We start from the raw sequence: 21,997 nt of genomic DNA on the forward strand, positions 1-21,997 counted from the left end.
ACCTGAATGGGGCTAAATAAAAGGAGTGTTAGTCTGTGTGCTATCCAGCTTTCATTCTTTTTGGTACAGATATGATATAGACAGATATGGATATATGGATAGAAAGAGCAGATTTCTAATCTGCTTTTGCTATTGAAAACATTATCTATGAGCGCAAAAACCTTTCAGGTGATGCAGTTTTTTAAAAAGCTGATCTGCTTTTGCAACTGAAAAACGCTGTGTGTGAATGTAGCCTTAGATCAGGAATAGAACAGCCATTTATAGGACATTTCATGACTTTCCCAAATTCCTATGAAAAAATATTCAGCACATTCTGCATTGAACTACTGTACCCAATTTATTATATATTTTAGGAGTCGGTCCATTTTATACCGACTCCAACTCCACCAAAATGAGCACCGACTCCGACTCCACAGCCCTGCTTCCGTCACACAGATTTTAGATTAAAAGAAAACACTATGCATGATTTACCATATTTTTCAGACTATAAGACCCACCGGACCATAAGACACCCCCCAAATTTTGGGGTGGAAAATAGCAGAAAAAAGATTTTTATAAGATGGGTGTCTGTCCTATTGTTGAATTTAAGGTATCTTATCTGAGGGCCGGAGGTGGTAGAGCGGGGTCTCAGGAGGCATGGTCCCTTCTTCAGAATGCTGGCGGCGGCAAAAGTGGGGCAATGCTGCAGTCCCGGGGTGCGATGCTGCGGGTCCGGTGTCGGCAGTAAGGCAGAGTATGGAGCAGGGTCCCTTCCTCAGGATACTGGCGGCGGCAGAATTGGGGCAATGCTGCAGTCCTGGGGTGCGATGCTGTGGGCCCGGTGCCGGCGGTGAAGAAAAGAATGGAGCAGGGTCCGTTCCTCAACATGTTGATGGCAGAAACGTGGCGACGCCACGGCCCGGTGTCCATGGCAAGCAGAGCCGAGCGCATCACCGGTTTCTCGACGGCCACCTTCCTGAGGGCGCGCTTGTGCAGATTGAGATCTCGGCGTCCCTCGGCTTCAGGAAAATGTCCGCCGAGATCTCAATCTGCGCATGTGCGGCCTTCCAGCGGCCATTTACCTAAAGCCGAGGGCAGCAGAGATCTCAATCTGTGCACGCGCCGCCTCTGGTGGCCCACGGTTTCGGAAACATGGGAAACCAGTGATGCAATAGGCTCAGCTAGCTGTAGACATTGGGCCGTGTCGTCGCCATATTTCTGCCGCCAGCATCCTGAGGAAGGGACCCTGCTCAGACACACTGCCCAAAGGCTTCATCTTGCCCTTTTGCTGTCCAACAAAAGGGGCTAAAACCAGCGGTGTACTGCACCACACAGCACCCCCCCTCACCGCCATCTCAATTTCACTAGTATTCGCATCCTCAGGATGAAGGTAACAGAAAATATAATAGTGGAGGAGAGAGCCACAATTCAGCATGTGAAACTATCTCGGGACATCAGGTACGTTAACATTACTAGATCGCGCCTGCCGTAGAGCACCTCAGTATACACACTGTACTGACCGGAGTATATTTTTATTTTTTTACTGTAAGGCAGTACTTGGGAGATCACAGCAGAAAATCCAGCTCACCACCTGCAGTCCCACACTTCTGGAGCATGGATCGTACCTGGGCAGGGTGCAGCAAACAATGAAGAAAGCATAAAAATCCAGCTCACAAATGAAGTCCAAAAAAGTGCATTTTATTTACCAAGGTACATGAAGCAAAGATTAAAATTGTTTGTTCACAAAAAAAGTGAAAGTACAGCCATCTTTTTGATGCGTTTTGAGTGTGTCTCCCAAGTTTCTTCAGTACTTGGGAGACCCTGTAGGGCCACCATACTGTTTGGGGAGACTGCGGGGGGCCATCATACTATATATCGGAAGCTGTGGGGTACATCATACTGTGTGGGGGGAGACTGCGAGGGGCAATCATACTATATATCGGAAGCTGTAGGGCCACCATACTGTGTGTGGGGAGACTGCGGGGAAACATCATACTATATATCGGAAGCTGTGGGGTTCATCATACTGTGTGGGGGGAGACTGCGAAGGACCATCATCTAATATATAAAGCTCAATGTGGCTGTGTATGTATGCATGTATGCATGTACTGTATGTATGTCCGGGATTGGCATCCGAACGGTCGCAGCTACAGCCACAAAATTTGGCACAGTCACACATCTGGACCCTGAGAGCGTCATAAGCTATGTTGTGAGGCGAAATTTTAACCTCGCTTGATCCAATTCACCAAACAATTTTGCCCCTATCTACATAATGGGGAAAAAGTGTATGTATGTATTGGAATCTGCACAGTCGTAGCTACAGCCACAAAATTTTGCACAGTCACACATCTGGACCCTGAGAGCGTCATAAGCTATGTTGTGAGGCGAAATTTTAACCTCGCTTGATCCAATTCACCAAACAATTTTGCCCCTATCTACATAATGGGGAAAAAGTGTATGTATGTATTGGAATCTGCACAGTCGTAGCTACAGCCACAAAATTTGGCATAGTCACACGTCTGGACCCCGAGAGCGTCATAAGCTATGTTGCGAGGCGAAATTTTAACCTCGCGCGATCCAATTCACCAAACAATTTTGCCCCTATCTACATAATGGGGAAAAAGTGAAAGGAAAAGTGTTGGAGGCAAATTGACAGCTGCCAGATGTGAACAAGGGGGACTAAAAGAATGAGAGCGATGGCCCCAAAGAGTATAGCCCTGACATGGGATACTCACCACACACAGGTATATGAACACACACAAAATGCGCCACACATTACCACGTGCTTCAACACATATACCACCCTCAGCACACATTTCACCACACATACACCAACCTCGCCACATAAAAGTCGAAACACAAAAGTCGCCACTCAAAACTCGACACGCTGTCCCAGAGCTGTTTAAAAGATGAAAAATGAGCTGTGATTGGTTGCTATCAGCAACAGTTTTCTTTGCAGACAGTTGTGGTAACTGAGGCCTATTATTCTTATCATTTCTATGGTGTTATCGTCCTTCTGTAAAGCTGGAAATAGCACAATTTATTACTGTGCCATCACAGACCACCCTCTGACACAGACTGCATGGGGAGCCCAGTATCACACAGGATATGATTAGGTACACAGCTCAGCAGTCAGTATCACACAGGATAGGAATAGATATACGGCTCAGCAGACAGTATCACACAGGATAGGATTAGATACGCAGCTCAGCAGTCAGTATCACACAGGATAGGATTAGATGCACGGTTATTATGTGCAATATAATCATTATAATTTGTTATAACTAACCACAGTTGGTTACTATGCCCAGGCAACGCCGGGCTCTTCAGCTAGTAAAATAAGTAAATATATATATATATATCTCTTTATATCGGAAGTTGTGGGATTCATCATACTGTGTGGGGGGAGACTGCGAGGGAGCATCATACTATATATATCGGAAGCTGTGGGGTTCATCATACTGTGTGGGGGGAGACTGCGAAGGACCACCATATTATAAATATATATATTGGAAGCTGTGGGGTTCTTCATACTGTGTGGGGGGAGACTGCGAAGGACCATCATATTATATATATATATTGGAAGCTGTGGGGTTCATCATACTGTGTGGGGGCAGACTGTGAGGGCCATCATATTATATATATATATATATATATATATATATATATATATATATATATATATATATATATATAGCTGTGGTGTTCATTATATTTTGTGGGGGGGAAGCTGTTGATCATGGGCACAAGGGCTATTTAGCAGGAGGATATGATTTATAAACAAGCCACAAATTTGGCTTTCATTATCTGCTAATACAGCTTTTAATCAGCACTATCGTAATGTGTATTAGCAGTGGCAGCGAGTCAACTTACTTAACTCTGCTCAATATTAAGTGATAAAATCTATAATAATAATGAGCAGAATTAAAGTGATTGTTGTGATTTAATTAAGTTACTACTAGTTGGAGTTTATTATAAAACCACCAGACTATACTCCTTTGGATTCACCGGGAAGTCTCCACCACCGCACCCGATGTCTGGCATTGGCCCCGGTGCTGAAATCACCGTGATCATGCAGCAGCCAATCAGTGAGCTCAGTTAGTGTAGACCGAATGCCCCTTCAGAACCCTCAGCGAACTGACTGCCTGCTGCACTGCTGACAACATTGCAGCCAATGCCAGGAACAGCGGTGGCGACTTGTCTGTGGATCCAAGGAAGGCGAGTACAGCAAAGTCTGTTTTATAATAAACTGCAGCTAGGTAGAAGCTTAATGGAAAGTGAAAAAGCCCTCTAAGTTGGGTCTAGGTTCGGTCTCCGGAGTCACAATCTCTCATGTGGCCAATTGGCAAAAATAAATTGCCCACCCAAGCTCTAGGTTATGGAGAATGATTGATCTTTAGGTTGGTATTATCGGATGTTTTTTTTCCATTCAAGAATAAAACACAAAAAACAACTCTTTTCCGTCACGCTGTGAGTCACACCACAGATCTATCAAACCAAAGCAAGTAGAGAACAAGATACTATTACAAGACATAAAGCGTCGTCTCCACTTCATTACAGCAGTGATAAATATTTGTCGTGGCTACCTTGACGTTGAACGTTATTTCCTCCATGACGTAGACCCGCTCAGGAAAAGCTTTAGCCACCTCCTCCACACTGTTAAAATACTGCACTGGTTCCTTAATATCCCGGTCTTGCTCCAGCAATTTAAACTGTCCTGAAAATAAATGATAAATACAAAGTGTCGTAAGAGATTTAGGTAGGACATCCGTCATGGTGAAAACGCTCCACAAGTCCCACCGTGTTGTGCAGAATGACGGCCGAACTGACGGTATAGCGTTGTGAAACGGAACATTTCTCATCATAACATCACAAACAGAAAATCATGCAGTGTATATATAACAGCACTGTTATCACACAAATACAACGCTTCACAATCCTAATAGCTGCTGATAGGAAATAACAGATTAGTGACCTCTGACGGATCTACAGCACATTAAACAGATGGCTTCATGATGAAATGTTCTGAATTGCAGCATCTAGAAAAAAGCTGTCCCAGATACTGTATATACGCATCTACAGCCCAATACTGAAAACACGATAATCCATGGCACAGCCAGCTGCACCACTTGTTTGCTCAAATTCTCAGCATAACATGTTTTCTATTAAAGGGAACCCAAATCATAGGCAGCGTGAATCGGAGGTTGGCAGCATGATTGCAGCCGGATATAGTTTTCTCTGAAACACTTTGGCGTTTTAAGGAAAAACACACTGAAGAGCCTCCGAGCAACGCTCTGGTTGATGGTCAGTACTCCACTGTGTGTATGGCAAGAGAAACCTGACAATCACCAAGAATGGAGAGGATGACCATGGCAGTGCCTAACTAGACTCGACTCGTGCCCAACCCACAAATGCTCCTGTGTTTCATAAAAAAACATACGCTGTTGCAATAGTGGAATATACAGGATATCACAGAAAAAAAGGATCAGCCCTATGGATGTCCTCGTAATGGCATGAATCTACAAGTATGAGTTAAGACGTACCATGGGCTGCTAGTTGGATCAGGCTATGCTTTTTGGGCACAATGAAATTACTCCCAGCAGGACTATTGGTGAGGGCATTAAATCATAAAGTCAAAAAGGTTCCTGTGTTTTGCATTTGGGAAAAAGCCGCTGCCAGACACCTTGGCTTTAGGGCTGTGGAGTCGCTAAGCCAAACCTCCGACTCCACAATTTCCATGACCCCGACTCCACAGCACTGCTTGGCTTATCACTAGTGTTAACATAAGGGTGTTAAAAGTCAAACTGCAGGCCCCATATACCCCACCATTATCTATCAGAGAAGGTCTGCATGCACATTAGATGGTCATGAAACTGTCGGGTAGGACAACTTGAACCTTGCCTGCCGTACAAATTAGATGGCTGTCAGACGATCAATGATGCGACCGATTACTTGGCCGGCTCTTCCATACACATTATTCTGCCGAGAGCTCCTGTTCTCTCTAGAAGCGCTACCGCCAGACATGTAACATAGTTAGTAAGGCCGAAAAAAGACATTAGTCCATCCAGTTCAGCCTATAAAATTCTGTCAGAATAAATCCCCAGATCTACGTCCTTCTAAAGAACCTAACAACTGTAAGATACAATATTGTTACGCTCCAGGAAGACATCCAGGCCTATCTTGAACCCTTCGACTGAGTTCGCCATCACCACCTCCTCAGGCAGGGAATTCCAGATTCTCACTGCCCTAACTGTAAAGAATCCTCTTCTATGTAGGTGGAAAAATCTTTTCTCCTCCAGACGCAGAGAATGCCCCCTTGTGACCGTCACCTTCCTTGGTATAAACAGATCCTCGGAGAGATATTTGTATTGTCCCCTTATATACTTATACATGGTTATTAGATCGCCCCTCAGTCGTCTTTTTTCTAGACTAAATAATCCTAATTTTGCTAATCTCTCTGGGTATTGTAGTTCCCCCATCCCCTTTATTAATTTTGTTGCCCTCCTTTGTACCCGCTCTAGTTCCATTTTATCCTTCCTGAGCACCAGTACCCAAAACTGTACACAGTACTCCATGTGCGGTCTAACCAGAGATTTGTACAGAGGCAGTATAATGCTTTCATCATGTGTATCCAGACCTCTTAATGCACCCCATGATCCTGTAGGCCTTGGCAGCCGCTGCCTGGCACTGGATGCTCCAGGTAAGTTTATCATTAACTAGGATCCCCAAGTCCTTCTCCATGTCAGATTTACCCAGTGGTTTACCGTTCAGTGTGTAATGGTGATATTGATTCCTTCTTCCCATGTGTATAACCTTACATTTATCATTGTTATACTGCATCTGCCACCTTTCGGCCCAAGTTCCCAACTTATCCAGATCCATCTGTAGCAGAATACTATCTTCTCTTGTATTGACTGCTTTACATAGTTTTGTATCATCTGCAAATATCGATATTTTACTGTGCAAACCTTCTACCAGATCGTTAATAAATATGTTGAAGCGAATAGGTCCCAACACCGACCCCTGCGGTACCCCACTAGTCACAGCGACCCAGTTAGAGAATATACCATTTATAACCACTCTCTGCTTTCTATCACTAAGCCAGTTACCCATTTACACACATTTTCCCCCAGATCCAGCACTCTCATTTTGTGTACCAACCTCTTGTGCGGCACGGTATCAAACGCTTTGGAAAAATAAAGATATACCACATCCAATGACTCACCTTGGTCTAGTCTATAACTTACCTCTTCATAAAAACTGATTAGATTGGTTTGACAGGAGAGATTCCTCATAAACCCATGCTGATATGGCGTTAAACCGTTATTCTCATTGAGATAATCCAGAATAACATCCCTCAGAAACCCTTCAAATATTTTACCAACAATAGAGGTTAGACTTACTGGCCTATAATTTCCAAGTTCACTTTTAGAGCCCTTTTTGAATATTGGTACCACATTTGCTATGCGCCAGTCCTGTGGAACAGACCCCGTCGCTATAGAGTCTCTAAATATAAGAAATAATGGTTTGTCTATTACTTAGTTCTCTTAGTACTCGTGGGTGTATGCCATCCGGACCCAGAGATTTATCCATTTTAATCTTATTTAGCCGGTTTTGCACCTCTTCTTGGGTTAGATTGGTGACTCTTAATATAGGGTTTTCTTTGTCTCTCGGCATTTCACCTAGCATTTCATTTTCCACCGTGAATACCGTGGAGAAGAAGGTGTTTAATCACTAAGTGAACAAAAGGATCAGCAATCCAAAATAGGGCATGCTGGATCCTTAACTCCTACGATAATAAATTATCCGGGGCCCCCAAACATCAGACAGACATCCAAACCCATTCATATCACCTGGTTTAGCCAACATTAGGCTAATGTGTATGGGAAAATTAGGGGCCTTAAAACTCTGTGCTCTTGACATTAAATATGGTCCTAAACACTAAATCAATATACGGTAGGTCCAGCCTACAGCGGAATCAGCTCTCCATATAATGTATGTGGTGGAGTCCTGACTTACCCTCCACAGCAAATATTGAGGAAAAGAATGGTTGTGAGTGCTGGACCACAAACAGTTGACGTGTGTATGGTGAAAGTCAGGAGAAACAGCCGTCGGGACAAATGAGCTTTCAATCGACAGCTATTTAACGCTTTGTTCGCTTCCATATTTGAGCATTAATTCGTTGCCTCCATCATAGGTTTAGTCATTTCTTCCAAAAGTGCAGCATGCGGTGATATTTTTTACAGGAAACCAAATGGAAGTCCAACAGACCCCAATATAGTGAAAAGACCTATCACTGTGACCGATGAATTTGCTTCTTGAATTTATGTTTTTTTCTGTTTCTATAGTGGAAAAAAAAAATAGAAAATAGAATTCCTAATACTGATGTGAACCTAGGCTTGGGTGTACAGCTAGCTGTAGGGCTGGATCTGTTCTCACCCACTGGAAATTCATTCATTTTTTAAGCATGTACTTGAATAAAACCTATCAATAGGAACTTTTTTTTCAATATCATAAGAAACAAAAAATACAGTTCACTAAATTGACGAAAAAGCTAATACAAGTTGATTGCACAATCTATTCTGCCAGCAGAACAAGTCCAGGTGAATGTAGAAGGAGTTAAGAAAAATTGTCCTTGGGCCCAAAATGAGATTTCCTCTACATCCGGAATGTGTTGCAATAATTAGTGTAACACACTGTGGAGAATTGTTGCTATTTGGAAGTAAAATGAGTTCAAAACAATTCCCATGGGAGGAGGCATTTTAGTTGCAGGCGCAGAGCAGCACGGTGGCACTGCCAACATTTCACTACGCTAGCTTTCTTCTACATCCCGACAGTGAAAGCCGAGAAATAACCAGCTAAGCAATCAAGGGAACCGAGCGCACTGCCAGGTCTCCGCTCTGCTACTTGATTTCACGTTTATTGCCCACAACAGGAAATTTCACGTGGGACAAACCCCAGGACAGGTTTCCTCTGACCTTCGTATTGCCAAGCCTGAACGTGGAAATAATTATAACATGACGATACGTATAAAGAATGTAATCAGAAATAATGCAAATAATGAATTCTAGAACACCATAGAAAAAATAAATACAGACAGCCATAGAATAACAGATGTAAGTCATCATCCTACTAACTTCAAATGTCATGGTGCTTGTCCACTGTGGCAACAGATAAAAAAGAATACAAGGTAGGTCTTTACACCTTTTATTCTGCGGCAACAGTTCATGTTCCAGAGACGTTCTTCCCTAAAATGTAAAATCCGGTGATACGAGGGTGTAGATGGCCTTTGTTTTCATTCCTACTGATGGGTTACCAATAAATACTGACTGGACACCCCATATGACCTGCTAAGTGCTGGCATCACTGGCAAACACTGGCTAACATCATGGCAGGTGCGTCACATATTGGTCACTACCGGGCTTTGCTGCGGGCAGCCTGCATCTGTTCTGATGGCTGCGTGGGAAGAAGCAATATTGTTAAACGGCAGCTGGACCGATACGGCAGTTCATATTCCCCGGTTCTAAAATTACTAATAACCAACATGTTAACAAGGTGGATGACCCATAAAACACCCTGGACACAAAAGAGAGGCCGGTCTGGAAAGCTGTCAGCATTTGAAGCACATTTTTCAGCAGCAAAAAACAGCTATGGTAAGAAAAATGCTGCACAAAGTACATGTCTTATCCATGCTTCTTTATGTTTTTACAATAAGCAGCAGGTGTATGAGATGTCCGAGAACTAGGAACACATTTCTGTTCACTGAATGGAAACAAAGTTAAAAAAGCTTTCTAGGCTTACTATAAACTGCGTTCCACATTATTATGCAAAAAGAGTTTCGGAGTGATAAGGTTAGAATGTTTTTGTTTGCCATTTAAACTCATTGATGGTGATGTGTGTCAGGGCTCTTTATATCACTGAAAGTAATTGCAGATACCTATGCAAATTAGTTTGGCAGGTGTGTCCAAATAAAGGCAAGACTATTTAAGAAGGCTGTTCCACATTATTAAGCAGCCTACATTTTTTGCCAAAATGGGAAAGAAAAAGGATGTGTCGGCTGTTGAGAAGCAACAAATTGTGGAGTATTTAGGTCAAGGCATGACTACAATCAACATTGCCAAGACACTTCATCGTGATCATCGCACAATCAAGAAGTATGTAGCTGATTCCCAGCCCACACGTGTGCGTGCTGAAAAGGAAAAATTGAGGACTCTTTCCAACAGGCAATTGCGTCAGGTTAAAAGAGCAGCTGCAAAAATGCCTTGTCATAGCAGCAGACAAGTTTTTGAAGCTGCTGGTGCCTCCAATGTCCCCCCGAACAACAAGATGCAGGGTCCTTCAGAGGTTTGCAGCTGTGCGTAAGCCATCCTGTCGACCACCTCTATCCACTGCACACAAGCAGAAACGGCTCCAGTGGGCCAAACGATACATGAAGACTGACTTCCAAACTGATTTGTTCACCGATGAGTGCCGTGCAACGCTCGATGGTCCAGATGGATCGAGTGGAGGATGGCTGGTTGATGGACACCCCATGAAAACACGGCTAAGGCGCCAACGAGGAGGTGGAGTAATGTTTTGGGCTGGAATCATGGGGAGAGAGATTGTTGGCCCCTTTAGGATCCCTGAAGGGGTAAAGATGAACTCCATAATCTATGTGGAGTTTCTAAAACAGCACTTCCTGCCATGGTTCAAGAGGAAGAACCGTGCTTTCCGCAGCAAGATCATTTTCATGCATGATAATGCGCCGTCTCATGCTGCAAATAACACATCTGCATCTCTGGCTGCTACGGGAGGGCAAACTTATGGTGTGGCCACCATCTTCCCCTGACCTCAACCCCATTGAGAACCTCTGGAGCATCATCAAAAGGAGTGTCTATGATGGCGGGAGGCAGGTCACATCTAAGCAACAGCTCTGGGAGGGTATTCTGTCCACATGCAAAACAATTGAAGCACAAACCATCCAAAAACTGACAAATTCAATGGACGAGAGAGTTCAGAAGCTTGTTTCGAACAAGGGCTCCTATGTGCAAATGTAACATCACCTAGAATAAAGTTTTGACTTGAAAACTCTTTGATTTCATCTTGTAATAAGCTGATAATGCTTATAATTTCACAATTGACCATTTTTTTGTTCAAAATAAAAAGGTTGAAAACTCTGCTGTGCATAATAATTTGGAAAATGCATTTTGAGTGTTTCCTATTTTTAAAAATATACTGTTTTCATAGGCAGTTTGTTCAAAAACATTGCAATTATACTAGAATAGTAGATGACTGGAAAATAACAATGACTGCAATTCATATAGGTAATTTAGAGAAAATATGAGGAAATATTTTTTGCATAATAATTTGGAACACAGTGTACTGATGATCTATCCTGAGTGCAAACGACCGCAATGTCGGTCTGAGTGTGATCTGACAAAACATCAGATCATACTCGGACCCAATGTAATTCTATGAGGCCGTGCACATCTCAGGTTTTTTCCTCGGACAGAAAAATCGCAGCATGCCCGGGTTTGATCTGACATTCGGATCGCACTGGGCCATGCAAGTCAATGACTCTGTAGAAATCATCAGACTGCACTCGCATGACATCTGAATGCAGTCTGATTTCCATGGACTGGCAGAACGAAGGTGGAGAAATATTTTTCTCCATCTTCTCAAACAGAATCGGATCACACTGTAATCAATGTGATTAGCACGATCAGCCACATTCTCTTGGATGAGAGAATATACACGTGTGACCCTAGCCTCAAGATAAGTTATCAGTCTGACACCCCCACCGATCTGCTGTTTTCAGCTCCTATACAGCTCAATTCACAGCGTGGTTGTCACACTCTGGTAATTCAACTCCGTGTCTAGTGTAAAGAATAAGAGCTGAGCTGCCATCTCCGGAACAGCCGTGACGACACAATGAATAGACTGGTGTGGCTCAGCTTATGTCAACCTACTGGAATTTAAGGGGTATTCCCATTTCCAAGATCCTTTATCAATATGTAGCAGATGGAATAATAATCTTAGCAAATGCCTCCAATTAGAAACGTTGCATAGTTTTTCTGATTCTGTGTTCCTTTCCTCATGTGCAGGCATTGCAGGACCTTAGGTATCCCTGGTTACGACCACTGATATAGTAACAGTTAGCTGTTAAAGACCGTAACCATGGATACCTAAGGTCCTGCAATGCCTGCACATAAAGACATAACGAATCAGAAAAACTATACTACATTTCTAATTGGTGGTATTTGCTAATGTTGTTACTATTACACCTACTGTATATTAGGATAAGATCTTGGAGATGGGAATACCCCCTTTAATGTACCCTGCTCAATATTTTACCTCCAATTTTCACTGTAAAATATAGTGCAAATCTGTGCAGTATGATTATTTTTCTGAATTATTCTAATAGACGTTTTTGCCGTTTACCTGGAGCACAGACTATTCAAGGTCTATGGTTCCGGCTGCACTAAGCAGGATACTGCTTCTCACTCTTGGGTCTCATGCACGCGACTGATTATACTGGACGAGCGACATCTGATTTTCACAGGTAGTATCTGCACCTATATTATTCTATAGGGCTGTGCAATTGTGGGTCGGTATGATCTGCATTTTCCACAATGAAGACTATGGCCTAGCAAGCAGAAGGCTCTGCCTAGTTTACTGCATCCTGCAGCACAGCACAGCACGGCACGGCACATTACTTACCTCATTATCTCTTTACCAAATTATTTAAAGCCGTCAGACTGATGAAGGCCATGTAGGCCGAAACGTTTTGCAGACTGCACAAATATAATTCTTTTCCATTTTCATGAACGCTATAAGTTGAGTGCCAAGTTATTGTCATTATTGCTCTTTGGTTTGGGTAACCTACTTGTGCACCCTGCAGTAGTGCCACGCTATATTTCACATAATGTCATAAAGGGTCTCCTCCCAAACCTGGATGAAAAACCCAAAACAGTGGATTCTGGGTCGCTGATGTCTGCACGGCACCCCCACACACCCATGTACTATTTGATTCAGGCTCCATGCCCAGCGCCTAGTGCATGACCAGTCACTTAAAGTGACTCAGGTGTCACTTCTAGTATCACATTGAATGCGATTAACTACTATACTGCAGTCTTTTACTGATGAAGGCCAGTGAGGCCGAAACGTCTATTATTTTCTGGCTGCATTAAAAAAAACCAAAAAATATTCTAGAAGTTGAATGCCAAGTTTTCTTTATTATACTGGATGAAAAATCAGTGATTCAGGACAGTCTGTGGGGCTATTTTGTGGTGACAGATGCCCTGATACACAATGTCCCAGAGGTTCTCAAATGGAAACATGTCTTTGGAATATGAGGGCCAGTTAATGGCATCAAAGTGATCATCATCCAGGAACTACCTACACACTCAGGCCACATGAGGATGGGCATTGTCCGGCATCAGTAGGAACCCAGGACCCACTGCACTAGATTATGGTCTAACAAAGGCTCTCTGGTTCTCATCTTGGTACCCAACAGCAGTCAGGGTACTGTTAGCTATCACTGAGGTGTGTGCGACACTCCAAGGATATGCCTTCCTGGACCATCACAGACACACCATCAAACCAGTCATGCTGGAAGATATTGCAGGTAGCATAATGTTCACCATGGCATCTCCAGATACTTTCATATCTTTGCACATGTGGACTTGATCTCATCGGTAAAGAGAACAGGCTCCAGTGGCAGACCTGCCAATTCTGGTGCTCTATGGAAAATGCCAATCAAACTGCATGGTGTTGGGCTGTGAGCAAATGTCCCACTACAGGATGTCAAGCCCTCATGGAGTCTGGTTGTTCTGAAACATGCAAGGCATACCAGTTTCCAACTGGAGGACATTTTTGGGGCTCTGGTAATATTCCTCCTTGCTCAATGGAGAAGGCAGTGACCGACATTGCTGCAAAGATTATGCTCTCCTAAAATCTAGTCTGGCTGTTCTCATGTAACGACCCACGTTATCAGCTGCATGCTCTTGAGAGTATGCTATGAGCCACAGGGAACCTTGCCACAACACTTATAGATGTAACATTCCAGGAGGAACTGAACTACCTGTGCAAGCTGAATGGGTGCATCTACTGCCGAATGCTACTAGTAATAAGGGCACCAGCAAAACTAGTGAAGAATCAGTCAGACAGGATAATCACCTGCTCTCTGGAGTGTTATCTCACCATGGTGAATTTGATAGTTGTTGCGCAAACTCAATGTAGATAAGTTAAAACTAAAGACAAAAAAACAGGTGAACAACAGGCACATAATACCAAATTGAGTCAATGAAGCAAAGTTTGTATTAAAATTTTATAAAAAAAAAAAAAAAAAAAAAAAAGGAGTTAGCAGACGACATTCTAAGGATCTGAAAAATATTCCATACACACGCAAGTCATGTTTATAATGTGTACTTTACTGCAGGAGCCAGGAAACTCAGACCTCATTTATGCCAGGACCTCCGGTGCCACCACAAAACGGAAAAAATAACCAGTGCGCTCCTAGCAGGCCGGAGTACATGCCATGACCTGACTGACGCTTTGTGCTGACCATTCATTACTACAGCACGTAAATAAAGAGGGACCACCAGTTTGATCATACATTATGTGCCCATCTTTCATCAATGTTGATATGCCATATACAGGGGTACAGTACACTGTAAGAGCCAGCCTGCTAATCCAGGAGCCCCAGTATTAAACATGCAGAATGGTTTTATTAAAAACCAAAGCCAGCATGAAGGCCACTACAGTGACAGGGTTTACACTAGTGGGACCCAGCGTCCGCCCACTATGGAGGTGTCTCCGGATAAACTGCTTCTCTGTTCCATTTCGCTCCATGCGTGGGAGATTTGTACTCAGGAGATGAAATATTATTGGCACAGAGAACTGGCTGGCCCGGATTTCAAATCCTTAAGTAATATAGCAAATTCTAGCTAGCCAGACATTTCCTACATTGCAGATCTGACCTGGCCGGTGATCTTGGCTGGGGGATGACTGTCAGCGCTCTCAAGTTAACACTGCAGAGTTACTGAAGACTGCACATTACCAAACAATCCAACATCTGTGCAAGTGATCACAACCATCACTTAGCTCCAGCCCTAACAGAAATGCTCTTGTTCTGAAGGTCCTAATACCCAACATTGTCGCTTATGAGGCCAGACGATCCGGACCACAAATAGCTCTACAACTACTGAATATCATGTCCACGTTCTGGCTTATAACATGTAGCTGCATAAACACTGTATACACATGAATATAACCGGAAGCGCAGATCTTCCATATGAAAACATATAAAATGACCCATATAAGCAGGGTTGTGAGTAAAAACTTTACATAGTGTTTTTTTGTTGTTTTTTTGGGAAGATTCGGATTTTGGAATTCCCTTCCTTTTCAACTCTATTGCAAAAATTGATGTAAAAAGTCGCAACTGCCTATGGCTAGCAAACGCATTTTAGACAGGCGTCGTTAGTCACAATCAATGACATACCTGAAATGCATTTACAAGCCGTAGTCTGCTTTGGAATTGCAACTTTTTTTGTGTGATGATTTTGATGCCGGAATTCCCTTCCTTTTTAACTTTATTTTCTTCTGGCGTGGCAAATTTCCCTGCACTGATTCTTCATATCTGGGTGAGCTGGCCTTTTCCTTAAACCGAAACTTTACATAGACACACATACGTTCGTTCTCATACAGAACACTCCATAGTTCTTACTCTTTGCTGACAACTGATCCGTTTGTGAACGCCTACACTTCTACGCCCACTCACCTCTGAGACCTGCCAATAGGTTATACACAGAAGGAACACAACAATTGCTTTAAGAGATCTTTTACAGCTTATGTTATTCAATACCAGGTGTTCATCTGTAAAGTTCAGCGGGAGGGTAGGGGAATTTCATGCCAAAGACGGAACGACTGTACCATTGGCACGGTTTTTCAGAACAGAAGGAATGGCATCGTCAACAACACAGAAGGGAGCGTAAAATACCCAAAGCTGCGCTTTTATTATATCGAAAAAGGCAGAACCTGAAGACAAATTATTTCCATCTGTTCATAATTATTCATACATTACACACACACCGACATCTAGACGTCACATTGACTCTTTCCATAATGAAATGTTGCACTGTCAAGGAGGATTAGGTGTCACTTAATCATATCATCTTCTCTCGTTCCGAAGTAAAACTCTGGAATTAAACACCCCCCCCAAAACTGCTCTGACAGCACAGGCTGCACTCTGATCTCTTCAACTTGCAGTATGTAGCTAACGTTTATCCTTGAGAGACCACAAGAAACATTTGACAAGAGAACTATTAAAGGATTTTTAATCAGTATGACAGCACCAATACGGCCCTGTCTGTACATTACGTAGTAAAATGCTGCTGACAGGTTCTTTTTTTTAAAAGTATTAATTCCCAGGTATAATTTTAATCAGTATAACGGCGCCAACCTGACACTGTCTGTAGTTTACTTAGCAAAATACTGATGACAGGTTTTCTTTAGTGTATATTTTAGGCAAGGGTTGTGTTAGATGCACAGTGATCACAATATTGAATTACAATCCGCGACCTATCATGACTAACACAGTCGCAAGTGGTTTACAAAGGTGTTGGATTTTCTGTCACCTGTTGCATGCCGCAAGCAATTCACTTGCAGTAGACTTTAATGCAAGTCACATGTAACTGTGACTAAAATGTAACTTGTTTGCAAATTGATTTTTTTTCTACAGCAAAATCTATAAAATAGTTGAGCTGACAAGTTGAAAAGATTTTCTGTCAAGTCACACGAAGCCATATAGCCCCAACGTTACTGAAGAATAGATAGCCAGCAAAGATCTAGTGAAAGAATAAAGATAAAATAAGTTTGCCCGAGTAATCAAAAAAAGTATGGCGGAAGTTAGTCCGTGAGCTCCCTCGGGATGGGGTGATAAATCTGTTCTCCATAGAGGGCGCCAGAATCCATTCCGAGCCGGTACAAGGTACCTGGAGAAAAGCAAAGGGCATAATCGCAGCTCTAACTAGACTCCATCAGATGAGGGGGATGGAGCAAATACTATATTTGATTTCTCTTCTCTGAGATATATTTTAATTCATATACGGTATGTAATAATAAAAAGTGAAAAAAAATGAAAACCAAGCTCCATTCAAGTACAAAGTCAGCATAAAACCCAGCATGACACATTGTATGTACTGTACATAGGATGTAGGGATTTTCTCCCCCCACAACGTTACAAAAGCAGAAAATGAAATAAATCCATTATCCGCGTTGATTTAACAAGCGTATACCCATGCGATAAAGAAAACCATTGATTTACTAATCCAAAATTCTAGGTCCTTAAAAGCAAGCTTTCCATTCAGAGCTTCTTAGCTGTACATGTCCTAGTGTGTGGGATTAAATCCCATATATTTCACTCGTGAGTAGGCTTACGCTACATTGCATTCCTCCACCAGATTCTTCGGTTTGCCAAAAAAGGAGACAAATGCTCTGGGTATACGGAATTAGTAGTTGTGTTACCCAGAGAAGTTAACATTTTAGACACAAGATTTTTTATAGTTTCTCCATGAATGAGAAACACTTTCTAACGAACCCTAGAAGCAGGGCATTTGCTAGCACTGCCCAAAAACACAAATAGAACCTTTTGCAGGAGAATATGGCGGTTGGTCCCATGTGATGGACAGGACACTTATAGGCAAGAAGATGAGATCTGTTCACATGACTTCTCTTCCAGATAACGACCACTGATCAACAAACACAGACTGTCGGATAGCGCCAGAGGTCGGCTGGTGTAAACGGACCCCAAGTGACAGCGCCTGGGCCTTTATTCCAACTCTAGGGGAGCAATAACACAAGCCAATGATTGGAAACAATTTGCTACAATGACTCTAAACAGGCCCTAAATCATCTGATGGACAAGCAAAATAATTAAGCAGCTTGAAAATCATTGTTCTCAGCAGCACTTCATCCTGTGTAAACAGGACATGTGCTGCCCTACGTGAACAATGGTATTGTAAGTGCACAGAATCATTTAACATAGCCGTCTCACATCTCTCGGCCTCTGCACCTCTCCTAGTTTATACTACATGAACTAAAGTATCTGGAGTGGACATCTACAAATTATATCAATAACTTCCCACTCTAAATGCATAGTAAAAAGTTTTAAATGGAAAATGGTCACTGATTGCAGAATAACAGCTTTCACTCTTCTGGAAAGGCTTCCTACAAGATTTTGGTAGGTCATTAGGCATTTTTGCCTGATCATATGGTCCAGAAGATCATTTGTGACATCAGACACTGGTTCACAGTCACCATACTAGTTCAAAGGTGTTTAACTAATTTGAGGCCCGGGATCTATGTGGGCCAGTTGAGTTGTCCAACACCAAACTCATCCAACAATGCCTCCATGGACATTGCTTTGTGCACTGGGCACAGTCAGGCCAGAACAGAAAAGGGCTTTACCCAAACTGGTCCTACACAGTTGGAAGCATACAATTATCCTAAATATCTTAGGATGCTGAAACATTAAGATTTCCCTTCACTGGAAATAAGGGGCAGAGGACAACCAATGAAAAACAACCTCATAGCATTATCCCTGCGTAGGGTCAGTGGGCCGAGCTGGGGCGGGGTGGTCCCTCTTCTTACCACGCAGAGACGAAACAGAGACACGATGGAGGCAGATTCTGGGTGCAACAGGTCCAAGTTTATTCTCTGGCCGTCCACTTGACAGCCTTCACAGTATGGCCTCTTTCACACATCAGTTTTTTGCCGTCAGGCACGATCCGGCTTTTTTTTGTAAAACCGGATTCGGCAAAATGCAATGCCGGATCCAGTTTTTCCCCATTGACTTGCATTAGTGCCGGATGGCATTGCGTTTCATCCGTTTTTTGCCGGATCCGGCTACTTGTCTCATTCCAGCGTCTGGAAAAAACGGCTACTGTAACGTTTTTTGTCTCCGGCGAAAAAGCCGGAAGTGCCGGATCCGACGCTTCCGGCTTTTTGCTACAATGAAAGTCTATGGGCGCCGGATCCAGAAAAAGACGGATCCAGCCACCGGATCCATTTTTTTAAGTCTGCGCATGCTCAGATCCAATTGGCCAGCCCCCCCAGGAAACAGATATAACCTGCTAGACGGATCCAGCAGAAAAACGGATCCATTTCTACAGTTCTCCAAAATTTATGCCGGATCCGTTTTTTCTAAAAATAGCCGGATCCTGCCTGACGGCAAAAAACTGATGTATGAAAGTAGCCTATACCGCACTTAAAAGCGATACACTTTCCCTTGTCGGCCCTCCGTTTCCAGAGCCGCTTCTCACACCGTACTTTAAGCTGGGGACGTGTCTGCACACACCGTCCCCTCCTCACTCGTCGACGCTCCTGACAGGTCCGTCACTGTGGCCGCCTTAGGCCTGTAAACCAACAGCTCTTCCACTAATCAGTCGTCGTGTCAAATACGGTGTCGCACACCCAGTGCCTCGTCCCTTCTGCGGTTCTTCCTGTCAGGACCACCCCCCTGATGTTCTCTCTCCTCAGTCCCCCTGGTCTGGATTCACCTCACAGCGCACAGACTGTCGCAGTCCTCCTGTCACTGGAGCTCCCCCTGGGGACTGGAACCTTCTGGAACCCTCCCTCAGTATTTATAGCTCTCCCGGTTCCCTATCACTGTAACCACGCCCCCCATGACCAACGGTTTCTAAAGCCCTAAGCTGTTGTCAAGTCCTTTGCTCACACTCCTCCCTGCCATCTAATGGTCAACCCAAGGTACTGCACGTCCATTACACTTTCCTAGCTGTTTCCCCACTGTAAAAAAAGACACCTACCTACACTGTGGAAACCTTTCCTTCTTCACTCTGACTAGTCCGTCCGTCCGGTCACCTTCCCTACACTCCCCCTTCCTTTGTCCATTGTCGTCCTCGACAATCGTCATCCCTGCCTTCGTCGTTCTGAAGCTACACCTACATTCTGTTGTCGGACCAGCTGTTGAGCCAAACCCACTATCTGCGGGGGCCGAACCATACTGGGAGCACTATGCTCTGAGCAGCCTACTGCTACTCACCAGCACGCACGCCACATGACAACGTCTTTCAAATTGGGCTAGGTACACCCATATTCTCTCTATGGCATGTACCTTCCCCTACTCTCCGGTACTGTCACCTTCCACTATTCGGTACGCCATAATCGAGGTCTCTTACCTTCCAGATCATTACCAGCGCCCGCCTTCCTCCTTCAGGGGTGTCCGTGGTGTTGGGGACCTGACCTAGGACGGCTGTCTCTCTCACGTCTTCCAACTCATTTTCCTTTCTTTCAATTACATGTCATGGTCGGCGTCCCGGTCTCCCAGACCTCGTCAACTCTTAGATCCCTACCGGATCTCACACTTTCCTTTGGTCCCGCAGACCTTCCCTTACCCGGACCTGTTGCATTTTACTTTGGCATATTATACATTAAACAACTTTATAATAGCACAAGTACCCATTTTTATATTTTTTTTTTTCATTTTCTTTTGCTCATTTTAAAACCAACATATAACAACATAACATTGCATGTCTTTTTTCTCCCCCCTTCCTTGGACCTGAACACTCCTCCACTTCTCCGTATCCCCGTTCTGTCAAGTTTCAAATCGGCAAATAACATCCTGTAAGAGGAACGTACTAAAAATAAACTCAGCACATCAAACATTTTTTTTTTTTTTTTAAACTAGAACTGTTCTTCAGAACCTGCACTACAGTGCACCGAACTCTCGACAGTCTACTTCACTACGCAGTGGCTAGTAGTGAGGGACCCCACAGCCGTGGAGCCCCCGGGGATACTGAGGGTGTCCATTCAAGTCCTCTTCTTTTCCATGCCGGCCTCTCCTTGAGTGTGGAGCAGGTTCCACACTTTCTGCTCCCGGGCCTTCTTCTTCCTGATCACCTCCGCTACCCACACGGAGGGAACAGCACGGGCCCTGGAGTCCGGTGGGCGGGACTCCGCTGAAAAAGACTGCAAGACAGAAACGGCCGAAGATTTCTGTGGCCCAGCAGCCGCTGGGGTCAGGTGACAAATGGGGCACAGGGCCCGCTAAGTCGGCCGCAGCCGACTCCAGCAGCGGCATAACCGCGGCCTCAGGACAGGCCGCATCCACTACTTCCAACGGAGCCGGAGTAACGGCCGATTTCAACGATGCAGCTGCTATTAGCAGGGGAAGCGCAGCAGCTTCTTCTTTGGGTGAGCTCTGCACTGGTGACTCCGGGCGGGGTAGTTCGGGGACATGAGCGGGGGCCTCACTCAGTTCTGCATACACCACAGGGCCCGATGTAACTAGGCCTTCTGGTGCGCAGGGGGCCGCGTGCTGTGACAGAATGGTGGGGGCCGCTTGCGGAGGCACTGGTGGGGCTGGGGGTACTCTCACCTTCCCCGGCGTTGCGGCCTCCGTCTCACCATCACGCGGCTTTCCCCGCAGCCTCCGTTCCTCGCTCCACTGTCCTGCGGGCCTTTCCTTCAGACTTGGGGGCTCCGCGGAGAAGTCCTCTGCTGGTATTGGTGGCAGCCGCTCTCGCTGACTCCGCTCAGGCTCCGCTCCCCGGCTCAGCATCCCGCTGCCTGCCCGTGGTTCTACAGATGACTTCTGGTGCAGCTCCATCTCCTGCCGCCATTGCCACTCTAGGCGGCCAATGCCCCGATACCCGCCGCATCTCATACCGTTGGTTTGGCAGCACTCGAATGGCGTCAGACAGCCGCAGCCAAGTTTTTCTTCTGTGCCACTCCCTCTGTGACGTGGGGTGTCGGCAGGCCTCTCCACCCACCTGTCAGGGTCCAATATATGGAAGCGTCGATCTCCAGGCACATACTGCTTTTTGGGGTACGTTGGAGGGGGTCCCAGCCCATTCTGAACAACTGCGAACACCCGGACCTCTCCTCTGCGCTGAAGCAATACCGCCATACTGCACAGTACCTGGTACCGCCCCGGATCCTCTGCTGGCCACACAGATCCGACACAGCGCTCCCAATTCATATTCCACAGGTAAGTCATTTGTAATCCACAGGTGTTTAT

At 44.5% G+C, this 21,997-nt stretch overlaps 1 protein-coding gene across 1 annotated transcript in view; it reads right to left on the reverse strand.

Moving 5' to 3' along the window:
* Window positions 1-21,997, reverse strand: part of GAREM1 (GRB2 associated regulator of MAPK1 subtype 1) — a 156,944-nt gene that overhangs the window by 66,784 nt on the left and 68,163 nt on the right. The window contains exon 3 of the mRNA XM_073583731.1: window positions 4,566-4,696. Within this exon, the coding sequence (XP_073439832.1) occupies window positions 4,566-4,696 (131 nt within the window). The remainder of the gene's footprint in view (window positions 1-4,565; window positions 4,697-21,997) is intronic.

The sequence above is a fragment of the Dendrobates tinctorius genome, unplaced genomic scaffold (assembly GCF_039654945.1).
Source record: "Dendrobates tinctorius isolate UK_male_01 unplaced genomic scaffold, ASM3965494v1 ptg000081l, whole genome shotgun sequence".
In the NCBI taxonomy this organism is placed as follows: Eukaryota; Metazoa; Chordata; class Amphibia; order Anura; family Dendrobatidae; genus Dendrobates; species Dendrobates tinctorius.